Raw genomic sequence first — 24,530 nt, 5'->3', positions numbered from 1 at the left:
ACTGACATATGGGATAAGGATAGAGCTGAAATGAATCAGAAAATCAAGCCTGAATAGGTGGTTTCTTATAATGCTCAATCATTCTCATATTGGCATCATTTTGGTTTTCTGACAAAAGTCTACGTCATATTTAGTTCACAAATCCCTCTTCTCATCCATTAACATGTGAACATGCATTTATATAACACACACACGTATAAGCTGACTGCGCTTTGCTGTTTCCTGCCTATGTGGCAAGGCAACCATGTAACCTCTTTAAGTATCACCTGTAAAATGGGCAGAATAACCACCCTGAAGATCTGTTGTGAAGGTTAGAGACAGTGTAAATAAAGTGTCTTGGCACATAGCAGATATTAATGACTTACATTTCTGTCACATTAGGAAGAAGAGGGAGAAAGCAGTACTTATGCTGCCCTTTAGGTGGGTCACACGGCCCTTCAAATAGTTTCTTAACCTATAAAACAAGTTCTGAGAGACGGTCTCTAAAGCCCCTTTCCACTGTCAGTGATGTCTCTAGAATCACCTTTAAGTTCAATTAGATATGGATAGACATTCTTCTAGTTATCCTAACTTGGGAAGACTTAATGAACAAAAAGGGGAATTCATCAAGTTGATGAATTTATACTTAGGATAACTTTTCTTATTTTCAATAAGGTTGCTTACCAAACGTGGGGGAAAAAAAAAAAGATTTCACTTTAATTTGTTGGTAGCTTTTACTAAGTATTTTATTCTAACATCACAAATCTGAGCTAATATTTTTGCACTTGCATTTACAGGCTTTTCCACTTATAATTTCTCATTTCCAAGACAGAATTGCTTAGATTTGAGTTTAAAAATAAAATCATTTTAAAAACCCTAAATGCATATATATGATCATTAAATAGGTAAAACAAAGGAGAAAAAATTCACCCCAATCCCAATCCAAAACCTGCTGTCCCCGTTTAAAACAGAAAAAAAAAAACCAGTTCCTATTTTCATGATACTTTGTTGCAAATGACATTCCACAGTAATACAAAGACACTAAACTTTAACACTAAAAATGATTTAAAAGGTCCATTTCCACCTACGGTTTTGATAGTGAATATTTAAAACCCCAAGACTTTGAAGCATATGTCCTAAGAATTCTATACCACTACAGAGCCTTAAATGAGTTGGGTCTTTAAAACACTGGATGGTTTGTGAGGCCATGAAGCATAATAATTCATCTCTAAAGCCATTTGTTCATCTGCCTTGAGGACTCAAACATATTACTGCATCTTGCAAACTTAACTACTTGTGGGAAAATGCCACTGAAAATATGCTCTAGTGCTTTAAAAAAATCAACACCAGAAAAGCCCCTATGCTTTCAGATCCTTTTAGGAACAGGCCAATATCTAACCAACTGCATTTTAATGCAAATGGCAATGTACAGTCCATGAGAACCAGTCCGGAAAACAATAAATCAGCATAGCTCTCGACTGTATGAACATGGCTGATGGAATTTCTTCGTTGGAGAATTTTAAACATTTTCAGCTTGTCTATGCCTTTCTATTCCCCAAAGATAGTCTCTAATGTGAGTTCATTACAAACTCTTGGAAAACATGCTACAGTATTCTCAGGGCTAAGGAGACACACAATAGTCATCTTGGAAACAAAATTATCATTTACAAATCTTCTATTGTTCTTTTTTAAAAAGTTCAATTAAGCAATAGTTGACAAACGGTGGAAACAATCTGAGTTTGATTCCAAAGGCGACCATTTGGAAATAGCTAACATCTGGAAGAGAAGTGGGGGTAGAAGTTACGGTTTGTATAGATGCTCAGTAGCTAAAATACAAAAGCCCTATTCTGAAAAGAGCTTTTGAACAAGTCACATTCATCCACCTAATGAAAAGGAAAAATTAAACTTTCATAATTCATAATTTAACTGACAAGAGACAGCATCTTTCAGAGACCATTAATACTTTAAATTCATACAGCATTCATTAGCTAGATATATTGTGGTCACTTACATAGCAGGTGACCATAAAATAAAATCATGACCAAGCCATTCTTCAGTTCAGCCCTGACACTGTAGAGAGAGGGAAGAAAAACACACAAAACTTTCAATAGCTAACATATATTATGTATCTGTACGGGTATATATTTAAGGGAAACAGGACAGAGACCTTTTAAACAAATATCATGGGAATGCTACTAACCAAGATTAATTTCTCCAAGAAGACTGCCAAAAGGAAATTCGATATTTTAATTTATGTTATCTGATTATCTTAGTTGAGACAATGAACCTGCTCGCGTGTACAAGCAAATTAACATTCTTAATATCGACTGAAAAGACAATTCGCATTTAACAGATTCTATCGTCCCCACCACCATTGAAAAAAAAAATTCCTAGGGGCTCAAATAATTGGCCGCTGCGGAATTTCTCAAGAATCTCTCAACTCGTTACATTTAACATAGGAGAAAAGGAATGTAGCACCGCAGGGAAAGTTAGTTGCCAGGGAAATAGATCATAGAGCTCAGAACGGCATGAAAACTGCAAAGAGCACAGCAACGTGCCAGAAAGAACACGGATGTTAAGTCTTACGATGGGCAGAACAGGGCACATCTTGCGTTGACTCTTACCAAGGAGAGCGGTCCTTTTTTTCACTAGATTATGGACACAGACCTTCCCGACTCCTGACAATCCGTTTTCTCTGTCTTCAGGTGTTATTTTCACGACACGCCTGACCAAGATTCTATTGAGATGACAGTGCCTGAGCTGGGAGGAGAAACTTTCTTATCTAGACTAAGGAGCCAGAGAAAAAGGAGGCATACTTCCTTCTTCGCAGGAACCCCAGCTCTCGACTCCGCATAAACTCTCTACCCTCGTCTGATGACATGTAAAACAACCAGAAGCGCACTAATTATTAAATTACAGGCTGCATGTCAGACAAAAATAAAAACAACAACAACAAAAACCAAAACCCACCGCGATTACGTAAAAATCACCACTAATTCCTGCGATGGAGCACACCTGGCTATTTTAACGCTTTATAATGATCCCCCTCCATCTCCCCCTTTTCCTCTTCTCTCCTTCCCCTCTCCCCGCACAGGAATCTTTGCGAATGGAAAGGCAGACGAGCGGGTTAATTCGGTAAGAAGGGACCTGTACAGGCGGCCCCGGGGCCGCGTCTGCCCCGCGTTTCCAGCACAGCGCACGCGCGCACCCGCGGTGGGACATAGGTCTGACAACCCCAGGTCCCCAGCCCCCGCAGCCCACTACCGCCACCTCAAACTGGCACCCCCGACCGCGCCGCTCGGACGCCAGGGCGGGCGGCGGCCCCGGCGCGGCCCCCGCGTGGCTCCGCGACGGCGACGCGGTGGCGGCCCCACTCACATGCGCTCGGGCACGAGCAGGCGGCCCTCCACCATCATGTCCGGGAGGAAATCCAGCTTGAAGGCAGAAGTCATGTTCGCGGCGCGTGCGGGGGGCGGCGGGGGGCGGCGGTGCGCGCGTCCGAGCGGCCGCGGGCGGCGAGACGGGCAGGGGCAGGTGCGCGCGGCCTCCGCGCGGCGGCCGCCCGAGCCGGCGCTCGTCACATTCTCTGCGCTCCCGCGCCCCGCCGCGCCCCTCCGGGCCGAGCGCGAGGCCACGGGCTGCGGCGCCAGGTGCGGCGAGCGGGGGCGGAGCTCCGCGCTTAACCCCTGCGCGCCCGCGCCGCCCGCCGGCCGAGCTCGCCCGCCTCCCCGCGAGCCCCGCCGGCCTGGGGGGGGCCCCCCCGCACCCAGAAGCGCAGCCCGCGCCGACTCTGCCCTGTTCCCCTCAGCTCCCCACTCCCGGGGCGCCTGGCGCGAGGCCAAAGAACCGCCAGCAGGAGGTTTCGTGCCAATTGCCAGTATGTGGCCCAAAGCATGTTCACCTCCAGGTCGAAACCAAACTCCGCAAGCCGCCTGAGAGGGAACCATCCCGAGTGTTTAAGTGCTCTCGCTGTGACATGCTTGCCAGTGGATGAATTATCAACAATGACTGAAACAGCACTCGTGGTTTAGCCGAAGTAAATATCTCATAAATGGCCCAAGTGACATTTAGAGACGTGTCTCAGCGCTCTAAGGAGAAATACGAATCAGTCTCTGCAGTTAAGTTTCCTTTTGCATCATCTTGAAAACATTAAGAAGTATAAGGGAACGAAAATAGGAAACGGTAATAAATCACGTTTTCTTTTAAAAAGATAAATCACAAGTTCGTCATTCCCTAGCATTTAATGCAATAATTAAAAACCAACGGTGACTTCGTGAAAGCGTGTTAGGTCTGTAATGGCCACGAAGCTTAAATATCCACTTAAAATTTGTGACTGATTTACTGTTAGGAATTGAGAAAAATGACAAACCTCTTACACGTGAAGAGAAGCAGGTGAATTTAATTTGTTCGAATTCTTGAAGTATAAGTAGCTGATATGGCGGCATGCTAGTTTAGCATTCTCATTGTTCTGTCGTTTGGCTATTTGGATGAAACTAAACTTTTCACAATGTCACAAGCATGTGAAACTTCTTCATGGCCTATTTCACATTCTAAAGCAGTATTATAAATTGCAGAGCAGACATCAACAGTTTGCCTTTTTGGTAATCATCACGGTAGCCGGGGAGTTAAACAACTAAGTCACGTGTAGTTAAATGTGTCACGTGCGGGTGAATGTAGCAGACACTAGATATGGAGAAAAAGATCATTTTTTCTCACCTACTTCTTGTGTGATAATGAGAACTGACCGTCTTTAGAGGTTAAAAAGGAAAACAGATATTTATACAGATAATTTTAAATCCACATATCAATGTTAAATCCAGGCCTGATGCATTGAGCAATATGGAGTAACAGGCCTGAGTATTCAATTAAGGCCATACATACATAATTCACTTGACTTCCTTCTTAAGCTGAAAAATATATCTGGCTTTTGACCAACATAGTTCTAATTCCACGACAGTTAGATGAAGGGCTGGGACTAACCCTCATTTGAAAACATTGCCTTTCTGAAGAACCGGGTCTAGGTTCATAAGGAATTGAAAAACAGATGCAATAAAATGAAGTCTTATATCTAAAATGCCTGAACTTTTTCAAATAATACCACGTCACATTTATCCCCTACCCCTGCCACTGCAGGCTACCTTTGAAATTTTAAGAATTTTGTTGGTCTGTCAATAATATGAATAATTAGCTGGATAAATGAGACAAGCCTTGGCAGTTCTTGCTTTTCCGTACATTATTTACATCAATCCTAAGTGTATATAATGAGCTGACTATATAACATTAAGAACGAACAGAATCAGCCCCCATGACAGAAGCAGAGCACAAACACATTAATCAAAAAGAAAAGCGTTTTCAAATCAGCTATGGAATAAAGCTCCATCTATGTATCTACATTCCATAAGGTAGAAAAAGCTTCATTAACATGTACACTTCTGAAATATTTATTTCCCCTTTAATTGCATGTGAATTAGTTGGGAGACGCTGTAGGGAAGCCCTCTGTACTGACTTAAGCCTTCTCAGCAGTTTGTTAAAATCTCGCCTCCAATCCCTGGAGGCGATCGTGGATTCAAAGCAGCTTTTAATCACACTATAAGGAGGGCGAAGTAGTGTGTAAGTAGGTCATAGAGAAAGAATTACAAGTGCATAGGTTATTGCCTTATTTAACAACTAGAGTGTACCAGAGTTTTCAAAGCACGTTTGCTTTGCTATTGAAAGTTAGAAGCAAAACCGGGGTCAAATATAAAAGATCACTTCTTACGTGGTATACAGTGAACCACGGAAAGCTTATGGGGTGCTGCTGCGTTTAAACAGTTCGGCTGCCAAATACGTAAGTAATGTAGCGACTGCATAGGCACTTGAGGTAGGTGCCAGAGAAAAACAAAATACCCACATGCACATGCACACACCACAGGGCTTTGTTTCCATGATCACAGCACATGTAAAATAACAGTCGTTTTCGAAAATACAAATTTTAAAAGCTCTCGAGCTTGAAAACAAAAGCAAAACAAAAACACTGAACTAAATACCCCTTGATGAAAAAGCTTAAATTTCTCATTTCACTGCTTTGGCAGAAGACAAAAAAAAAAATCTGAAAACAACTCAGTGTGGCCCCCTCTTTACATGTTCATGCAGTAAAGAGCCGTCAGGTATCATGTTCTGGCAGCTGGAGCTGCTGGAGCTCCTCTGGGCTGCTCTCAAACACTCGGTTCAATGAAGCTATTTTATAGCCAAGGATCTTATCGACCGCAGTGAATGAGGATGGGGCCGTCACTGGGCTCCGCTTGTGGACATGACCTGGTTGGTGACACCACTGTGTGCTGACATTGAGGACTGAGGACGGGGCTGGGCTGTTGGGAACTGGGAAGTTTCCTCATAGTTTTGGCTTCATTGTAGAAAAACCTTAAGCGCTCCCCTTCGCCCATCCCCCTACTTTCCCTAATTGTTCCGCCCCCCCCGTTTTTTTTTTTTTTTTTTTAATCAACTTGCTATTCATTTCCCAAACAAAAGGCAATTCAAGATTGGAAGCACTTCAAGGGAAAGTTTCTGAATGACCTCATTTTCTGTGAGGCCTTCCAAGGCAATCGGGTGCACTGTGCTGCTTCAGCAAACCTCCTTCCCTCTCATGCCTCATCTCAAACGGAGTTTTGTCCCAATGGTCATTGTTTGAGCACTGAATTATCACTGGCACTTCAAAAAAACAAAAAACAAAACAAAACAAAAAAACTCTCAATAGAAACAGAGTGCTAATAAACGCATTTGTGCATAGAGTATGCACTGTTTGAATTTGAAGAATCCTATTCCTGTCATCCCACTCAATGAATGAACCAAAATACAGTCCCTTGACTATAGACCCTTCGACATTTTTGCATAAAGTGTATATTATAATTAGAGATTGGTGCCTGATATAAAGTGATTGATGTTTATAACCAAACAATTAACTTTCTTTTCCTGCGACAACACTGTATATTTCATGACAGATTTCCATTTTTAAAAAAATTATCCCTGTACATGACTTCATGCATCACGATCTCTTTAAAAGCAGACTATCAGCTATGCAACTATAGATGAACCAGCACTGCTCTGTCTACTCAGAAAGCCACCTTTGCAAAAGGGGTTTTTTTTTTTTTTTCCCCTGTCATTCCTGGCTCATCATTACAAACTAGAATCCAAAACATCTTTCGCCTATCACATTTTCAAATTCGAATTTTATTAACATAGCTGTTTAGGTTTTAAAAAAAGCCCACTGTGCTTGGAGCCATTTGGAGCAAGAAATACAGACCCTATAAGGGGATTTTCCATCATTTCTAGCCAATAATTTTGAAATCCACATGAATTTTAAGTACCTAAGAGAGCATCTGACTTTGTGGCCATGTGTTTGTTCTTGGCTTACCCAGTTTCATTAGCAACTTGCAATAAAGAAAAAAAAAAATCCTTAAGTGATACATTGTAAATATATCGTTTCAGAGTTCTAACAGTGTCACTTAAAAAATACTTAGATCACCAATTGTACGTTTTAAATGATCACCTGATTACATGCCTCCTCCCCACCCCCCACCCCAATTTGAAAGCTTCTGGAATGGTGATTTTATCCCATTCTTAAAACAACTTAAGTGAAATTAAATGCCAATAAAGATGAAATAGTTATTAAACTCATATTTTACATTTTTATGGGAATTTTAAGTAGTCACTCTCCCTTGAGAACAGCTGCTACTGGCTTTTTGCAATCTTGTGTTTTTTTCTGAATCTGTTTTTAATAGAGCGAAAATGCATGACAGTGAATTTCTCTTCCTCCTAAAGAGGCTCTCACACGGAAGGCAGCCCTGCGCACACACACCTCTGCGCTTGGGGGGCAGGTGTCCCTCCAGAGCGTTCGGCAGCGTCCACCCCGGGGGGCGGCGACATGGTAACACTGCCGGTCTCTCAGACCTGGGCCCCGCCGGCTCCTCACGGCCCTCTCTGACATGCCTTTCCCCTCTCCGCCTTTCTCCATTACACCGCTGCTGCCTTCTTTGTTTTTGGTCCCTTCTCAGCTTTTTCTTTCTTTCTTTCTTTCTTTCTTTCTCCTTTATCCGCCTTTCTCTCTCAAATGGAAGCCAGACAATGCCAGAAGCTTCCCTCTCCAGCTGCTGCCTGTCTGAAGAGGCAGGTGACTACAAAAGTGAAGCGACTTGTTGGTCGCTTCTCTGGGAGAGAAATCGAGTTTGCCTTGCCTTGACCAAGGCTGCTGGCTGGCCTAGGAGCGGCTGTCTCCGGAGCTGGAGTTTCCTTCCAGACATAACCAGGGGCAGGAGGAGGACAACGTAAGGCTGTGTCCCCTGAAGTGAGTGAATCGGATGTGAAAATTGGGAAGGAGAAGAATGGAGAAAGGATGGATGGAGAGAAGAAAAAGGCTTGTCTGTCCAGCATGGCGATTTGCACGCAAAGGCACTCAGGGAGGAAAAAAAAAATAACAACAACCTCGGAAGGAATGTTCCAGTAGCCTCTTGAAGATGCCGAGATTTGTCAAACTTATACCCAGTGCCCTTATCTGGTGCCAGACTGGCGGCGGGAAAAAAATTTATACCTATCAGGATGAGGTTTTTCATTCCCTGGCAATCTGCTCTTCAATGCCCCCAACCCCACAAAACGTTTTCCCCAATTGGCCCATAGTTCTCATCTTACTGTCACGTGTCGTTAAATTAAAAAAGGAGAAAGGACCGCCTGACAAACAACAGCTGAACGGCAACAGCTGGCTGGATACAGTAGTAGGCTTAACACTGGGGCCAGGGAGAGAGCGGCAACAGGTGGGGGTGAGAGAGACGTGGAAGTTTTGGCCGTAGGGTGGGGTTGTCTGAGGCAGACCTTGGCGAGAATCAAAGTCTGGACTGCAGAGGAAATTTCGGGAGGCATGACAGCCTCGTTTGCCTGAACGTCTCTCCTTTTCCTGAACAAATGAATTAGAGTGAGGATTAAGACAGCAGAAGCCTGGGGTTCTGTCAAACAAAGTACACGAATCTACTCACAGTGACGACAGAGCCCCGTCCAAGAGCTTTTGGTTGGGAGGATCAGAAGTCATCTGATATGTACATGTGAACTGGACTCTTTAAGGCAAATGCTACTTTTAAATGGAGTGACAAAGATGATAAGATTTAAGAATTACACCTGTTGGATTCTGTACTTGATTCTGTCCAAGAGTCGATGGACAGTCATTTAATTTTCTGGTCCATCTGCTAGACATTTGTCATGTGCGTGGCCTTCATTTCCTCATAGGGATGAATGGCTGAAAAATCAAACCTACCATGATCCTCAGATAAGAAGTACAATGTATTAACCTAATTATTCCTACAGCAATTATATAACTGAGCTATTAAAGTGACATGGAGGTTGAAAATACATTAAGGTTTTGAGTACAGGAAATTTATTTTTTCCCTATAATGTGGTTCAAATCTCTAGCCATTTTTAGCTTAAGATAGAGGTTTTTGAGGATCCCAAATGACTTTTCATTTAAATTTGCTTTTGATGCTAATTCCCATGAAGTCCATTAGGAAAAATTTTTTTCTTTCTCTTAAAATAAAAAAAAAAAAACTACCCAAAGTCTTCATGGAAAAATGGTGGAGCTCGCCACCCAAGCTAAGTGGAATGCATTCTCTCTCATCTTATCTTTACTCCCGAATGTAAACCTTTGTGTTACCCAATGGCTTAGTCTCTCAGCACTCTCTGGAGGCTACTCGGTGCCTTCACCCTGTTCCACAGGAATGCGGCAAGGTTAGGGAGAAGGGGAGATGTGAATGACCTTGGGGATCTGAGGAAGGAAGGTGACGAGGCTGAGGACTTCGTTTTGTTTTAACAGGGAAGGTAAGTCCAGGGCATTCTGAGGGCACCCCCCACTCCTCACTCATCCTCCCCTCAGCCGGACCGACTCCCCCTCTCTGATCACTCCGCTTGAGACCTTCTCGCCCACTGTTCTTCCTCTGTCTCATGGCTGTCGTGAGCTAAGACTGCGTCCTATGCTGAGCACAGTATATCTTTGTGGCTTGATTGGTTATGATCCCAGTATGACATTTTGGCCTCTGACACAGATAAAAAGTTACACTTCCATTTCCAAAAGCTTTGAAATCGTCTATTAATTATTCCTCCCAGTGTCTGTGTCCATTATACAGAGTAAAGCCTGAGAAGAGAGGTGTAGGGTGCTTTAATTCGAAGACTTCACGCACATGTGGGGCCATAGAGGGGCGATGTGGTTAGAACTCAGAGGTAAAAAGTGGCCGAGAGCTTCTCTTTTTCCTTGTTTTCCCTTTTTGATTGTGCGGCTTACTCAATAGCAGAGCTAGGAGGTGTGTGCGAATCGAGGTCCGTGGTGGAAATGCGGCTCCGGAGAAAGGTCTCATTTTCAAGTGTCAAAGATTTAATCGCTATTTTCTCAGGCTGGCCTGGGAAGGAGTTTGGCCGGGTCCTAGACTAGCTAGCGCCCCTTCCACCACGACTGTGTGTCCATGGGACCATCGCTTTACCTCTCTCGGTCTTTAAAGTGGGAATGACAGAGCTTCCCCTAACTCTTGGATATTTGTGAGGATTAAATTAGATAAGAAAAAGAAACTGTCTAATAGAGTGCCAGCATAGAGTTGACTGTTAACGTATTTTGATTGTGTTCCTTACCTCGGATTGGAACACTCCCCGCCCGCCCCGATATTCACCTAGAACCGGCTGGTGGGCAGCAAGAGAGAAAGCCAGTCCTAATGCTACTGTTCTGTAGCACTGAAGCTTCCACTGATACTTTTGCGCCTAAGACCGGCAGCCTAAACCACAGGGAAGAGGAAGGTTCTAGTTTACGGAAAGCAGGCACTGAGCACTCAGGGGCCTGGGATGAGGGCTCTGTCCCTTTTTGCCAAGTCAGTTTCCAAAGAGAAGGTCGAAATGAATCCCAGCTTCTGCCGCTAGGAACTCGGGAACTCGTGCTACCTACCCCCAACCCAGTGCTTTTTCCTTTACGGGGTACTTCCTGCATCAGTTCCGCATGGACAGAACCCCACAGAGAACTGGGGTCCAAGACCACAACATTCAAAACGCATAATGTGACGGAGACTATGACATTGCAGAGCCTGTGGCCCTTGTATTACTGAGAAGGACAGCTTTATGGGAGGGGTGACGAGCGTCTGATTCAGGTCTGCATTAGGCAAACCTGCGCCTATTCTAGTTGGCTCATGCACCAGCTAGAAGCCAGCAACACCATCCATAAGTTTCAATAGAGCTTTTAGTGTCTGCAGCTGCCACCTTTCTCAAGACAGAAATTAAACAACAACAACAACAACAAAACAGATATTATAGGTGTATCAGCCTTCTAACTTCAAACCTCAAGCTCTTGTTGGCCATCACAACAAAACTGGTTGAACCGAATGGTTTTAGAGGAAAATTCTATTCCCCCCCCCGCCCCCTCAGGGCATGCTGGTGAGCCCTGCTTCATAAACTCCAGTGATTCATCACAGTCCTAAATAGCCAATCATGAGCTGGTCAACTTGGAATGAGCTGAGGTGGCAGCTCGAGCTGTCTTGGTAATACATGTCACTCTGGGCCAGTGCCATCCTCCCCGCACAGATGCCATTTCCCATTAACTCTGATGGCCTTGACACAGAAGAGGATGTGCTTGGGATCCGTTACACGGTGAGAAGAATGCGGTGGAGAAGACAAACATACCCGTACCCGGAAATCCCTAATGGCACCACGTGACACAGAAGGCCGCGTTTGGAAACAGAGTCTGCTTCATCCCAAAGCAGAGTTAACCAGCGCGTCCCTGAGTGGAGGCGCCCATGCACGCGCGCGCGCGCGCACACACACACGCACACACACACACACGCACACACGCACACGCACACACAGTGTCTCTCATGTATGTCTGGCTTCCATCTCAGTCTGATCTCTGTAGATTGGTGTCATGTGACTGGAAAGTGCTCCAGCTCTAGGACACTTCATTTCGAGTCTTAATGGGCTACAGCATTAAAACCTCACATACGCGTTCTTTCCTCTGACACCCTCTTCCCAATGTCAGTGCAGTAAAATGCCACAAATTTTAATCCTCTCCAAACCATCGCCTCATCTTTCCTACAGAATAAAAGTCACTGTGAGTTCAGAAAAACTCTCAAAGCCAATAAACATTAGAGAAGCAATCGATAGTTTTATGAAAGGGGGAATCCCCCAGGAATCGCCGAAAGGTAGAAAGAAATTCACGAAGGCTGAGAAGGGTGACTGAAGGCATTATTGCAATGGAATGGACTGTACTTGTCACTGTTCGAAGAGGTACAGAAAAATGCTGTGGAGCTGCACCAGATGCCACTAAACAAATTGCATTCTGTTCATGACTCTTCCAGAAATCTCTATACAAGAACCCAAGCTGGTTAGTTCTAATTTCCTCGCTACCACATACCAAATCGAGGCGTGTTTTTCACGTACAAACCCCGACCCCTTGCATCCAGAGCAATCGTTCCCACAAGACACTCTTCCCTTTGCATTTCCCCTTTCTTCTCATCAGCCTAGGTGTCTCCAGGGCTGTGAGCAATGAACTCTCCATCAGCCACATTTTCACCTAATTAACCCCCCTGATTACAATAATTAGTATTGATTCACTCTTGGAATGACTGCCTAGGTATTTAGCACAGTGTGTACTTGCTATAAAGTTCCAGATATGAATATTAATCAAATGCTCGTCTTTGTTTTTCAGCCCCAAAGGGATATTTTGCAATTGTGTACACTCACACTTAAAGAAAAAGTTGAGGTTTCATTTTAACCAATAAAGGAATACTAGCACTTTGAGGTTACAGAGCTCAGCCTGGGTCTGCTGAACGTCTAGTGGGTATTCCAGAGGCTCGTGTGTGAAGGGACTCAGGGTGCCTTCTACGGAAAGAAGCCATCTCCCCAGTTTGAATCTTTAGCTGTTCCTTTTCTGCAAGTCTGGGCTCAGGATTAAGATTTACTCTGACGTTTGTTTAGGTCACTGTCCAGGGGGATCATCACTCATAGAGGCTGATGGCAGGATACAGATTACGTATCTTGTTACCGTTGTGCAAATAGATGGAGACAAGTTTGCTGACTTTAGGCAATCTCATACCTTCGCCATCAAGCTAGGGGAAGAGATGATCTGTATGTGGGACGCTGGAATGGGGGGTCTCTGAATTTGAGCTGTTAATGGATCAAACCACAGGAGATGCAAACAAAGTGAGAACGAATTTCCCTTGTTCTTGGACCTAAGACCGTCTAGGAATCCAAGGGAAGAGATCACACGTAAATAATTATAATTTAGTCAAAAATTCGGCATGGAGGTTCCCAAGTTATAGCTTTATTTCAGCTACTGACAGGCAGCTAGGGAGCACGGGAGCCTACTTTTCTTCCAAACCACACACACACACACACACAAAATTGCTTTGCAACCTTTGTTTTGGAATAAAAATTTCTCACGAAAGAAGAATCCAGGTGTGCTGGTAATGGTGAGCCAGGTTCAGTTATAAAGCTTCACCAATTACATTTTATGAGCTCATCCTAAAAGCAATTATTGGCATACCCGATGGAGTTAGCAGCTCTGATCCCATTGGAAGTAAAAGAACATAATACAACTGCATTTAAAATCCACTCTATTCACAATGATAACTGTTAAAATATCATCATGCTGCAGATACGTTTTGGGTCCACCCAGGGTCTGAACGTATCATCCATAGAAAAGTCTTTACTTGAGGTGATTTATTTAGCATTCATTTTAATTATTCTGAATTAAGTATTCCATAACATTTCAAATCAAGTTAAAAAAATGGAAATGTATGTCCAAACTCTGAAAAATAATGTTTCATAACTGTGCTTTCATGAGGATTACATACTGTTCCTCATTCACTGGTAACATTGTTAATTCGAACCACAATATAATCCAAGAGGAAATGTTTGCAATTGAACATTATTCAAAATTTTGCCCTGTAACATGATTCCCTTTCTGTTTTTAAAAATTAGGTTCTTAATCTTTCTCCATAAATTTACTAATATTTTTCAATCTATTGCTCTGGCTCAGGCAGCTAATTAAAGCAAAACACTAGAATGTTAAATAAAATATAATCTTTATAGAAACCAACCTCAGTGAGATGATTTACAAGTCAATCAATTACCATTTAATATTATAGGGTCAGTCCTTTATAGCTAGCGTGAGAACAAAAATGGTTTCAATATTTGAGAACTTCGAAAAAGATTTTTCCATTTTCTCTTTTTGAAGTCTCACTGTTTTCGGCTTAGAAGCCATTGCTTATGTTATGAAAAGAAAGATTTCTGAAGATGTGAGAAATGTTTGCCCTGCACAGAAATACATTTTATAAGCACATAACCATATATCAAAAATCAATATATTCCATAGATACCTTTAGCTTAACAACTTAAAAGGCTACATAATAATAGTCTCTGACCAAAATTATAAGGGCAAAAGTTCTCACTTGTCCTTGAATTCCTAAACTGTTTATCTACCTAGATGCCAAAAGGGGAGGTAGAGACTAGAAATTATAATTTACTTAAACACAGAAATATTCCTAACTTCTCTTCCATGCTATATTCCGTTAAGTCCACGAAATAGGTAAATTTTAAATCCCCAAGCATAAATACTGTAGAGGCATGTCTGATGACAAGGTATTTGCCAGAATGATAATGGTATCACAAGCAGTCTCAATCAATACATTTCTTTCTGTAGTTAACAGAGAGGTAAGCAATAAATCCCTAACTTAATCCAACCAATATAGCTGCAAAATGCAAAAAGCTCTATGAACGACACATACTAAATTTTTTAAAAGCACGAAACCACAAACAAGCAGTTCTAAAAGCTCTTCATTCTGTATAGTCTATACAAACAAGATTATAGCAGATAAAAAGGGTGTTGAGAAAGAAAAAAAATAGGGGAAAAAAAAAAAAGCAGACATGCATTAAGCTAGTTTGACAGCTCCATTGTTCAACCGGTCCCATTGTCAGACCCAAAGATGTATTCAGTGCTCCAATGTCTGCTAGCAAATAAACAAAAGACTACATTTTTCAAAGCAGGATGCCAATTCTCTCATAATTCTTCCTCTGCTTCCCAAAAGGTCAGTGGTGGCTCATTCTTGGTATACGACAGAACCCTAACACAGAGGCAGGAAACAAATATTTGCTTTCAACACACAGGGACCCAGGGCGCCATGCATGAACAGAGGTCTTTAAACAGGTACACATTTTGGCAAACAGGATAAAGTGATCCAAACCTGGTAACACAGAAGGACTATCTAGGTAGGCTAAGTCCAGATTAGAGCGGTATTTGGAGCACGAGTCTAATATAGGGTCTCCTTAGCTCCGTTTTCGGTGATTATTCCATGCAGAGTGCATAATAATGAAAGAGGCTTAGACATTGCCCAGGAAAAGACAAACCAAGAGCCAGACTCAGAGCCTTTAAAACGAGCCACTGGCCACTCGCAAATCGCAGCGAGCAAAAACATGATATGCCTTGCAAAGGCAGCTTGTGCAAGCAGAACTCCACACGGCGGTCCCTTTCCTGCCTCTCGCTCTCTTTTTCTCCCAGTCTCTCAGTCTCGATTTTGTTTCCCTCCCTCCCTCCCTCCCTCTCTCTCTAGATCCCTTGTTTTCTTTTTCTTCTTCTAAGATCGGGAAGCTACTTGCTTTAGCCCGTGATTATTGTCTCAGCCGGCTCTAGAAACTAGAAAAGCATACATTAAAACAAAGGACACCACAACATACCTTAAAAGCAGCTCCTCATTTCTCATAGTAACAGCAGATTTGGGACAGCGCATGCTTTCTACACGGGTGACACTGATAGTCTCAACAAAGCCAGTTCAGAAGTGCGCTCAAACATCAATGCCAGGGTAGCTGTTCACTAGTGCGCGCTCTCTCCCTCCCCCCTCCCTCCCTCCCTCTCTCTCCCTCCTGCTTTCCTCCCTCCTCCTTCTCTCTCTCTCTCTCTCTCTCTCTCTCTCTCTCTCTCTCTCTCTCTCTCTCTCTCATTCTCTTTCTCCTCCCCCACCCCCCCCCTCAAAATTTTGAATGGTAGGTCAAAGGGGCTAGGGCAGATTCGGTAAGTAGAAGTAACCCTTACTGACAGGTTATGCTGCCCACGGGGTCTTGTTTGCATTCACTCAAGCCAGGCTGGTGTTAGTTCTCCTAATCACCATCTTAAAAAATTGGAAGGAAAATGAGAAACTCATTTAGCTTTCTCTTATGCGTTTAATAGCAAAAGTCATTTGACATTTTCTTTTTGCTGTCAACTATCAGCAAGCATCACAGATGACTTAGAGAAGATTTGGAACGGTTGATGTACTAGAAAGGATTTTTGCTTCTCTTTTCTGGGACATTGAATTCACAGTTGGATTCATCGATTCCTCTCCTCTTGTCCTCAGGAAGAGTGACAAGGTCAAGACCCGTAGCCCCACCCTGGGTCATGGATGCAGAGAACAGAGACTGGGGAACCTGGAAATATTTTAACTCTGTGGGCACCAGAGTTCCTGCAGATTGGAGCCAGAATCCACTTGAAGCAGGGCATCTAAAGAAGGGAGGTGACGCAGAGACTGGCCACCCTGAAGTCCTAAACGACACTGGAGCATCAGCCTCAAAAGACCAATTAGGTGCTCTTTTCCAAACTAAGAAAAATCTGCTTCTCTACTTCATTATACTCACTGGGCTTAGCATTTCGTTAGCCAGGAAAATACACATTGTACTTCTGTTTATTGGAATTAGAAGAATTCCATGCGGATTAGCCAAGTAAAACAGCAAGTTCAACACACACAGAAAAGATGAGATGCTACAGACAGAACAGTCGGTCGTCCAGAAGTGCAGACCAAGGCACCGTTCCAGGAGGTGTGTGCTGACAGGAAGCCCAGAATGCTCTCAGCTTGGAAGGGATATGCAGAACACAGCCGGAAGCGGACCTGGATCCCTGAACCCCCGTTTCCTCGTGCCCAGGCTCCGAGTAGTTCACCTGCCCTCCATCGGCACTGCCGATCACCTCAGCAATGATCTGGAGTTAAAGCATTTGGGGGAAAATAATAGCGGGGTGGGGCAAAATAAATTTCCTTCCTGTTGAAGACCTGGAATACACTCCAATATCTTGCTATATCTGACCTCTGAACTTAGTCTTGACCCACAGCTCAGGCAACGGAGACGTTCTGGAGGATGACGAAGGTTCTTTAATCTCTACTGCATAGTCATCCTACTTAGATTATCAGTGGGACTGAGGACAGTAAGCCACGGTGACTGCTAGCGGTCACCATCGCTATTTCTGGATGGCAATAAGAAAACATGATGAAAAACTTGACCGAGGTCAAATCATGAAACTGTTGTCTCTAAAACAAACATACGTTTACGTTTCCTCCCTTCGTTTTGGCATATGAAAGTTATTGAGTGAAAAATATAAAAACGAGTGACCTTGCCAGGGAAAGACAGTGTACAAATCTAAGATGTTCTTGTGGAGCCAGATAAACATCATGTAAACAGGCTGAGAAGCAGGGAGACCTTGGACACAGAGAGTCTGACCATGCCCCAGGGACCTGTGTGTGGTGCTGAGGCAGTGGTCACCTCACCTCTCTGTAGCCTCGTTATTACCCCCAGCAGGTAAAGGGGGGTGACAAATGCTGATACGTTTGAAAGCCCCTGAAGAGCTTGTGATGAAACTGCGTGTGGTCTTTCAAGTGGCAATATTAATAAAAAGTGGAATGGGTAGACTGCCATCGGCCACAGTTTTGTCCGTGAGAGAAAGGTAAAAATTTGCTGCTCAGACACAAAGCCCTTTTCTTAATACATCCAGCCAATTCCTCTTGGGCCTGAAATACGGGGCAAATACTAATATATAACAATATTGAGTTTGCTTATCCACAAATAGATTCTTAGCACTGGAAGCCAGCGCTGCAGTACATGGCCCATCCCTATACGGAAGTGAATTACGGGTCCACAGCAGTAAGAACTGCAATCGAATGGAACCATTGAATATCTTACTTTCCCTCCACTTCTTTTTTAGTTGAGGGCCCTAACCAGTGAGAAAGCTTTAGAGACAAGACTTCAGTACTTGTCCAAACTCCACTGTGAGGACGCTTTGAGGGTTCTGCATCCACCAGCTGTATGTGCTGAACCTGTGGCTATAAAATGACCAGAAAGAAGGTATGTTATTTCTGACATTTACATATTGTATTGAAGGTCTTTGATTCCAAATCCACATTGGATTCATCTTTATACTTCTTAATCCAGCTAAGAGAATAACTTTCCCTTAGCTGGTACTTAATAAATATTTGTTAAATAAAGGAATGGATTTATTTTTAACTATTGGAACTTTGGAGAGAGGGCCCTTGTACAATAGGGGCTTGAACTGCGTGTGTCCACTTACGTGTGGATTTTTTTCAGTAAATAGATACAGAACTGTAAATGCATTTTCTCTTCCTTATGATTTTCTTAACACTGTCTTGTCTCTAGCTTAATTTATTGTTAGAATACAGTATATAATACATATAACATACGAAATATGTGGTAATTGACCACGTTATTGGTAAGAGTTCTGGTCAACAGTAGGCTATTAGTAGATGAGTTTTGGGGAGTCAAAAGTTACAAATGGATTGACTATTCTCCTTAACCTCCACGTTGTTCAAGGATCAACTGTATTTTATTTTAAAAATTCTTTTATGTAGTTTCCTTAACAAATACGTGAAGGAGAAAAACACTTCTTATTCTAACTCAGGCAATCAGTTGGCACAGCAGACAGCATGTTTTACATGCCATTGTGTTTTAAATTTCAAGACTTTTTCACATTTAGCAGCTCATTTAATCCCCACATCAACACTGTGTGGCGGGCGGGGCTGGTATTGTTACCGGCTCAGCTGAAAAAGTTCAAGGTCAGAAAGATGGAGTGACTTGCCCACAGAAGGTGCAAGAATGATGGAGTGTGGGAAGATCTCAACCTAAAACCCCTGGGCCCAAGCTTTTTCCACAGCGCCGCAGTGCAACTACGTGTTTGGGGTAACGAACCTCATGCTTCCCTAAGGAGGTCGTACCAAGCTTAGAGGATGCACAGTAAATCAATGCAAAATGGATGAAAAGGTTATGTTTTGCTACCAGAATTTATCAATTTCTTTTCAACACTTTATTTCAAATGAAGACTGAGTTGAAACTAGACGGACTAAGCACTTTGAGGGACAAATTGTTATTATTTTGGGGGGTTATCTACGATAGCAGTTAATTTTTAATAATCCTGATTATTACTAACTTTGGTTTGTAGGGGAAATTTTTCAAAAGGATTATAGCACTAATTGGCAAAGAACAAGAGCAAAAATTTATCTGAAAGTGTTCTATATGCAAAAAGATGTTTTTAACTATATAAATTAAATGTTTAGCTAGTAGTGCAAACTCGGGGAAGGAAAAACTGGAAAAGTACTCCATTACGGGACTATGAGGGTGAGCTGAGAATTAGCCAAATTTCTGGACCTTTCCAGATTTGAGCTTCCTAAAAAAAAATTTAAAGGTAAATTATATGTGCATTTATATGTTATAGGTAATTTCTACAAGAAAAAGCTAAATTTCTAAATGCAACATCAACGACTCCAACTTTTTTCTGCCTTCTCTGCCTGTCTCGTCTTCACATCGCCATGGTAATAGAAAGCACCATTTCATTGGCAGTGTATGATATAGGAAGTGCTGGAGATGTAGGGTCGGGAAGTACAGATTCCTTCTTTGATGAAGGATGGGACACTACAGAAATCTAGCCTGCCCATCCTAAAAGAACAACCTTGAACTGGAGCGGTACCAAGAACGCCAAGTCTGTTTAGTTGTTAGTTTCGGATACTGTCTTAGTCCATTTGGGCTGCTGTATGATCACCACGGACTGGGTGGCTTAGAGACAACAGACATTGGTTGCTCACAGTTCTGGAGGCTGAACGTTCAAGATCACGGCAGCAGTGTGCTCATGTTCTAATGAGGGCCCTCTTCCTGGTTCCCAGCCACCACCTTCTCATTGTGACCTCACACAGTGGAACAGGTGAGGGAGCTCTGTGCGGTCCCTTTATAAGGGCACTAATCCCGTTCACGAGGGCTCCACCCTCATGACATAATCACCTCCCAATGCCATCACACTGGGCACTAAGATTTCAACGTATGGATTTGCCAGGGACACCAACATTCAGACCACAGCAGAGACCAAGGACTGCCAGGCTTCATTAGGACACATACTAACAAAAGGACAGAGGGAGACTTCAAGAAGTAAATATGATGCAATGACTGAGGTCTACGAGAAACGGATTTCTAGCGTGACGCATAGTAGGTGCTCAGAAGACACAAAAGTTCCTCTGACCTGTTTTGCCAGCCTCAAGGGAAGGGTCTCATGGGCAAACTGAGGCATGGCGGTGGAGTCTGCACACAGGGCAAGCCCAGAGCTGTACCTGACCAGAGCTGGAATGCATGGAACACTGAGCGATCCTGTTCTTCCAGACTGCACATGCCCCCTTGCCTCCAGGGGAAAATCCTCCAAAGCCGAAAGGACACAAGTATCACAAATCACAGCCTGAAACTTGAAACTGACAGTTGGCTCAGATTAAAGCCTCAGCAGCATCAGTAAAGAAAGGGTTTGATGGTAATCTGAGGCTCTATGTAACATGAGCTCGAGCACTCAAAAATTGCCTCCAAGTCACACTTCAGAAGCAGGAGGCCACCATCCCAGTAACAAATCCATGGGCCCTAAGTGCCAAGCAGACATTCCTTCCACAAGCTGTGGGACAACTTACTCGTCTTCAAAATGGAGATGTTTACAGGATAACTGCGGTGTGGGGACAAGTAATTAGCAAGAATAATTGTAAAGCCCCTTAATATTATAAAGTGTCATCTTTATCAATAAGTATTTGTAAATAATAAACCATGAAGTACTTAGAACGCCAAGAAGCTACTTAAATAGGCACTAGACAAATTTAAGAGGTTTTATTATAAAGAGTAATAATGACGGCTTGCGATAAAGGAAAGAAGTTATGAAAACAGACACCTTGAAGAACTCTTTCTGTGGAGGCGGGAAAAGGTCTGTTGAAGATGAAGACATGAAAGGATTTCCCATGAAAACAGAGCACCAAAAATTGCCTAGTCGATCAAATAACTAACTTTGGTCTGTGAACTCTTACAATTTAGCAAATAACACGTTCACAACGGAGCGGTTATTCCTGGCCTAATGTTTTGCCAAGGGCCACCCTCGGGCAGATGGAAAATCTTGAGAAGGCCACAGGTGACTATATATAAGTTAGGCATTAACGTTTGCATGGAAGACGGGCCAAGTTTATTGTTGCTATTTTTAAGGCAGACACATGCACATGACACGGCCGCCTTTCTGCCTGCCCTAACTGCCATGTCAGAGAGATTCTGTAATTTGACTATTATCCAGAAATCCTCAATGGACCTGTAGAGTTCAGTACACTCAGGGACCCCTCTTTCTTAGTGGTTTTGATCCTAGCGAATCCTAGGACGTCAACAGCACAGATTTAATGACGAACATGGATGGAGTAGATGCGTTTTTACAGGAACGTGAGACCAAGATGGAGATTCACGGGACTTGTGACAGAGATGAAAGAGAGACCCAGATGGTCTGGGAAAGATGCTTTTAAAACAACCACGACGTGTTCTCAGCTCGTAGAGAATATGCAGGTGCTTCAAATGCTACCTTTCTGTCTACGTCGATCTCTGACATTACATTACCTAATTATTTACTTGTTTATTGTCTCTATCCTGCATCTGAACCTAAGCTGCACAAAAGCAGGAACTAACTCCATTTTAACACCACTTTAGAACAACGTGCGGCATGTGGTAGATGCTTAATAAACATGTGTTCGATGGCAGGCTTTCTCTGAGAAGCCGTCTCCTTGTGAAGCGGCCTGTCTCAGGCCTTACAGCTATGTAACACAATCGGTGAAAAGGTTACTCAACTGTGAGCAGTTACTGGGCTGGAACGTCTGAGGGACAGAAAGATACGGAAGGTCCTGTTCTTGGCTTTAAAAACTTTATAGACTTGTTGGGATGGAATGAACAGCTTGTTTTAATTTTCTTTGAACGCTAAGACATCATTTATACGGGTGCATAGAAAGTAAAGTGATAAACGGGTGTATCGTTTTCCACGATGCTGAAGTGCGGGAGTTGACGGGCTGCAGGCAGGTAGGATGGAGCACGGAAGACGAGACGAATAGACAAAACTTTTAGAATGAGGGGCAGTGGGAGTGGGAGGGTCGTTTCTGTGATGTCTTGGAAAAAGCCAGTGTCCTTACGAGCAACGAACAAGAATCAGAATTCAGTCTAATGTTTGCTTCATTCGGTTTCAGGAGCAGATCTACTCAGTGTTTAAATCTTTGGTTTAGGAGTCCTCAGCCTTTGTGGCCCCAGGGACCAGTGCCCCCAGGGACCAGTGCCCCCACGAGAATCTAATGCCTGCTGATCTGAGGGGGAGCTGAGGCGGTGATGCAGGTGCTGGGAGCGGCTGCACACACAGATGGAGCTTCGCTTGCTCACCTGTCGCTCACCTCCTGCTGTGCGGCCTGGTTCCTAACAGGCCACGGACAGGTGGACAGGCACCGGTCTGCGGCCTGGGGTTGGGGACCCCTGCTTTAGTTAACAGTGCCTGTCTTCCAGGGATGTCCTGCTCACTTCCCTCTCACCTCTCTGGGGTCCCCAGACACTTACAGCAAGTTATCCTTTTATTAATTCCATTCTCTGCCTGCTATTAAAAACAAAACAAAACAGTAAATGCTCTTAAATGCCACACTCATTTCCTCAAGTCAGTTCCTAAGGAGATGTAGCCTCACTTTTAAAAGTGCATTAATTTGATTTTGTTTTACATCGCAGGGCTAGACATTAAACATTACCTGACTTCTCTATTCTCTATTCCTGTATGTATGTACGTACATATACATACATACGTACACATACATATATACATGTAGTTATGGTATAGATAGGAAATGTCCTAAGAACATGACTAGGACATGATCTTCAAAGGGAAGGTTACTAGAGGCCAAAGGGCGTTGGAGATGAGGCAGAAAGGACATGGCACTCCACCGGCAACAGAAGCCGTAAGAGATTTTAAAGCAGCTCTAGAAAGATAACTCTGTTCTGAGTACTGAGAGTAGAGAAAAGTCTCGATCAGCGAGGCCGTGGGGAATCCGGTTAAAGGTAATGTGGCCTGGGAGGCCGGTTCTTCTATTTGAGGCCGACTCGTTGGCCTTGTTCCAGGCACTCCATGTAAGATTAAATCGCTCCATTATCAGATGAATCCAGCCAATCCATATTATTGTCCTACAATCCATATTATTGTCATACGAGCGAGGACCTCGAGGGCCTGGGAGATGAAGAAAGGCCCAAGACGACAGTGCAGTAAGTGGCAGGGACGGGAGTCAGGCTTAGCTCTGTTTATTATCCCACACTGTCTAGGCAGTAAGCATCTGGAGAGAGGCCAGGGGGTCAAAAAAGATATTCTAGTGGTAGAATCATCACACAGATGACTGAAGAGGTGGAATGGAGAAAAGAGTTGAAAATAATTCTTATGTTTCTATCTAACATGTACGATTTGGCAAATGATGACATTGCTGAGCTGAACACCAACAAACAAACAAACAAACAAACAAAAAACCACACAGCAAAATAGGGTAGATAGGGAAGATAGGTGATTCCACTGGGGAAACACAGAGCCTGAGATGCCCGCGGGCAGGTCTTCTGAGTCGAGGCGGTGGCTAGAGGTACGGCGTGGATGAGATCAGCCAGGAGGAGCACAGGGGGTGCAAAATGGGAAATAAATCAAGACCAGAACCCCAGGGCACAGCAAAGATTGAGGAGGAGGCAAAGAAAGACGCCTTGATGAAAGAGAAGGCTGAACACATCACTACAGGGCTCACACTTCGCTGGAGAGAGAAAACGTATGCACATCAAGTTTCGAGCTACCTTGCTGTACGTGGTCTCATGACTGATCCGTTTAGATGCTCAATGAAAAAGCAGGGCAGCGGGAACGAGGCGCGGGAAGGTTCAGAAAGTTTCAGGAGTCAGTTGGGCCCGGGGGCCATAGTCTAGAAGGCAGCCTGGTTTGAAAAGGAAGGAGGAGGGGGCCTCTGCCACACCCACGTCCCCGCAGCCAGCTCGGGCAACAATAGGAAGGCAGCACTGTGGCCGGGAGTCCCACGCTTCCGGCAGGCTGGGTGCCTCCTGGAGCTCGAGGCGGCAACAGCGAGAATTGTTTCTGGAGGTGTCTGCGAATTCTGCCAGATGAAGGTTCCAAAAACTATCAGGAACCATAAAGTCTAGACTTGGATGCTGTTTCCTGGGTCAACTGTTTTAAACATGTTTAGTGAAGTTCCATAGTGCTTAGAGAAAAGTGCCCAGAAGTAGGTCCACAGAAGGAATACGCCCGTGCAATCGGCGCCTCAATCGACAAAACCTCGTGTCCGTTTTTAATCCCATAACCGAAGCACGACCTGATGAAGGTAAACGTAGAGGGACGAGAACGCTCGGGAGTCGAAACTGCCCGAGAGACAGTGAGAGGCGGTTGAAGAGTGCGTCCTGGGCACGTGCCCACCGTCCGCCGT

The 24,530-nt window shown here is 43.7% G+C and overlaps 1 protein-coding gene across 10 annotated transcripts in view; it reads right to left on the bottom strand.

Moving 5' to 3' along the window:
* Positions 1-24,530, bottom strand: part of CELF2 (CUGBP Elav-like family member 2) — a 473,931-nt gene that overhangs the window by 278,608 nt on the left and 170,793 nt on the right. Inside the window, exon 1 of one of the 10 annotated variants that reach the window (XM_039871053.1) lies at positions 15,697-15,892. The exons of 5 other annotated variants lie outside the window; for them this stretch is intronic. In XM_039871053.1, the coding sequence (XP_039726987.1) occupies positions 15,697-15,749 (53 nt within the window). In that variant the 5' untranslated portion in view covers positions 15,750-15,892. Of the gene's footprint in view, positions 1-3,357; positions 3,591-15,696; positions 15,893-24,530 lie in introns of those variants that run through there. 4 more of the 10 variants (XM_039871061.1, XM_039871050.1, XM_039871047.1 and 1 more) reach the window with 4 other exon arrangements.

This window comes from Pteropus medius, unplaced genomic scaffold (genome assembly GCF_902729225.1).
Source record: "Pteropus medius unplaced genomic scaffold, Ma_sr-lr_union100, whole genome shotgun sequence".
In the NCBI taxonomy this organism is placed as follows: Eukaryota; Metazoa; Chordata; class Mammalia; order Chiroptera; family Pteropodidae; genus Pteropus; species Pteropus medius.
This window is presented reverse-complemented; position numbering and strand designations above follow the sequence as displayed.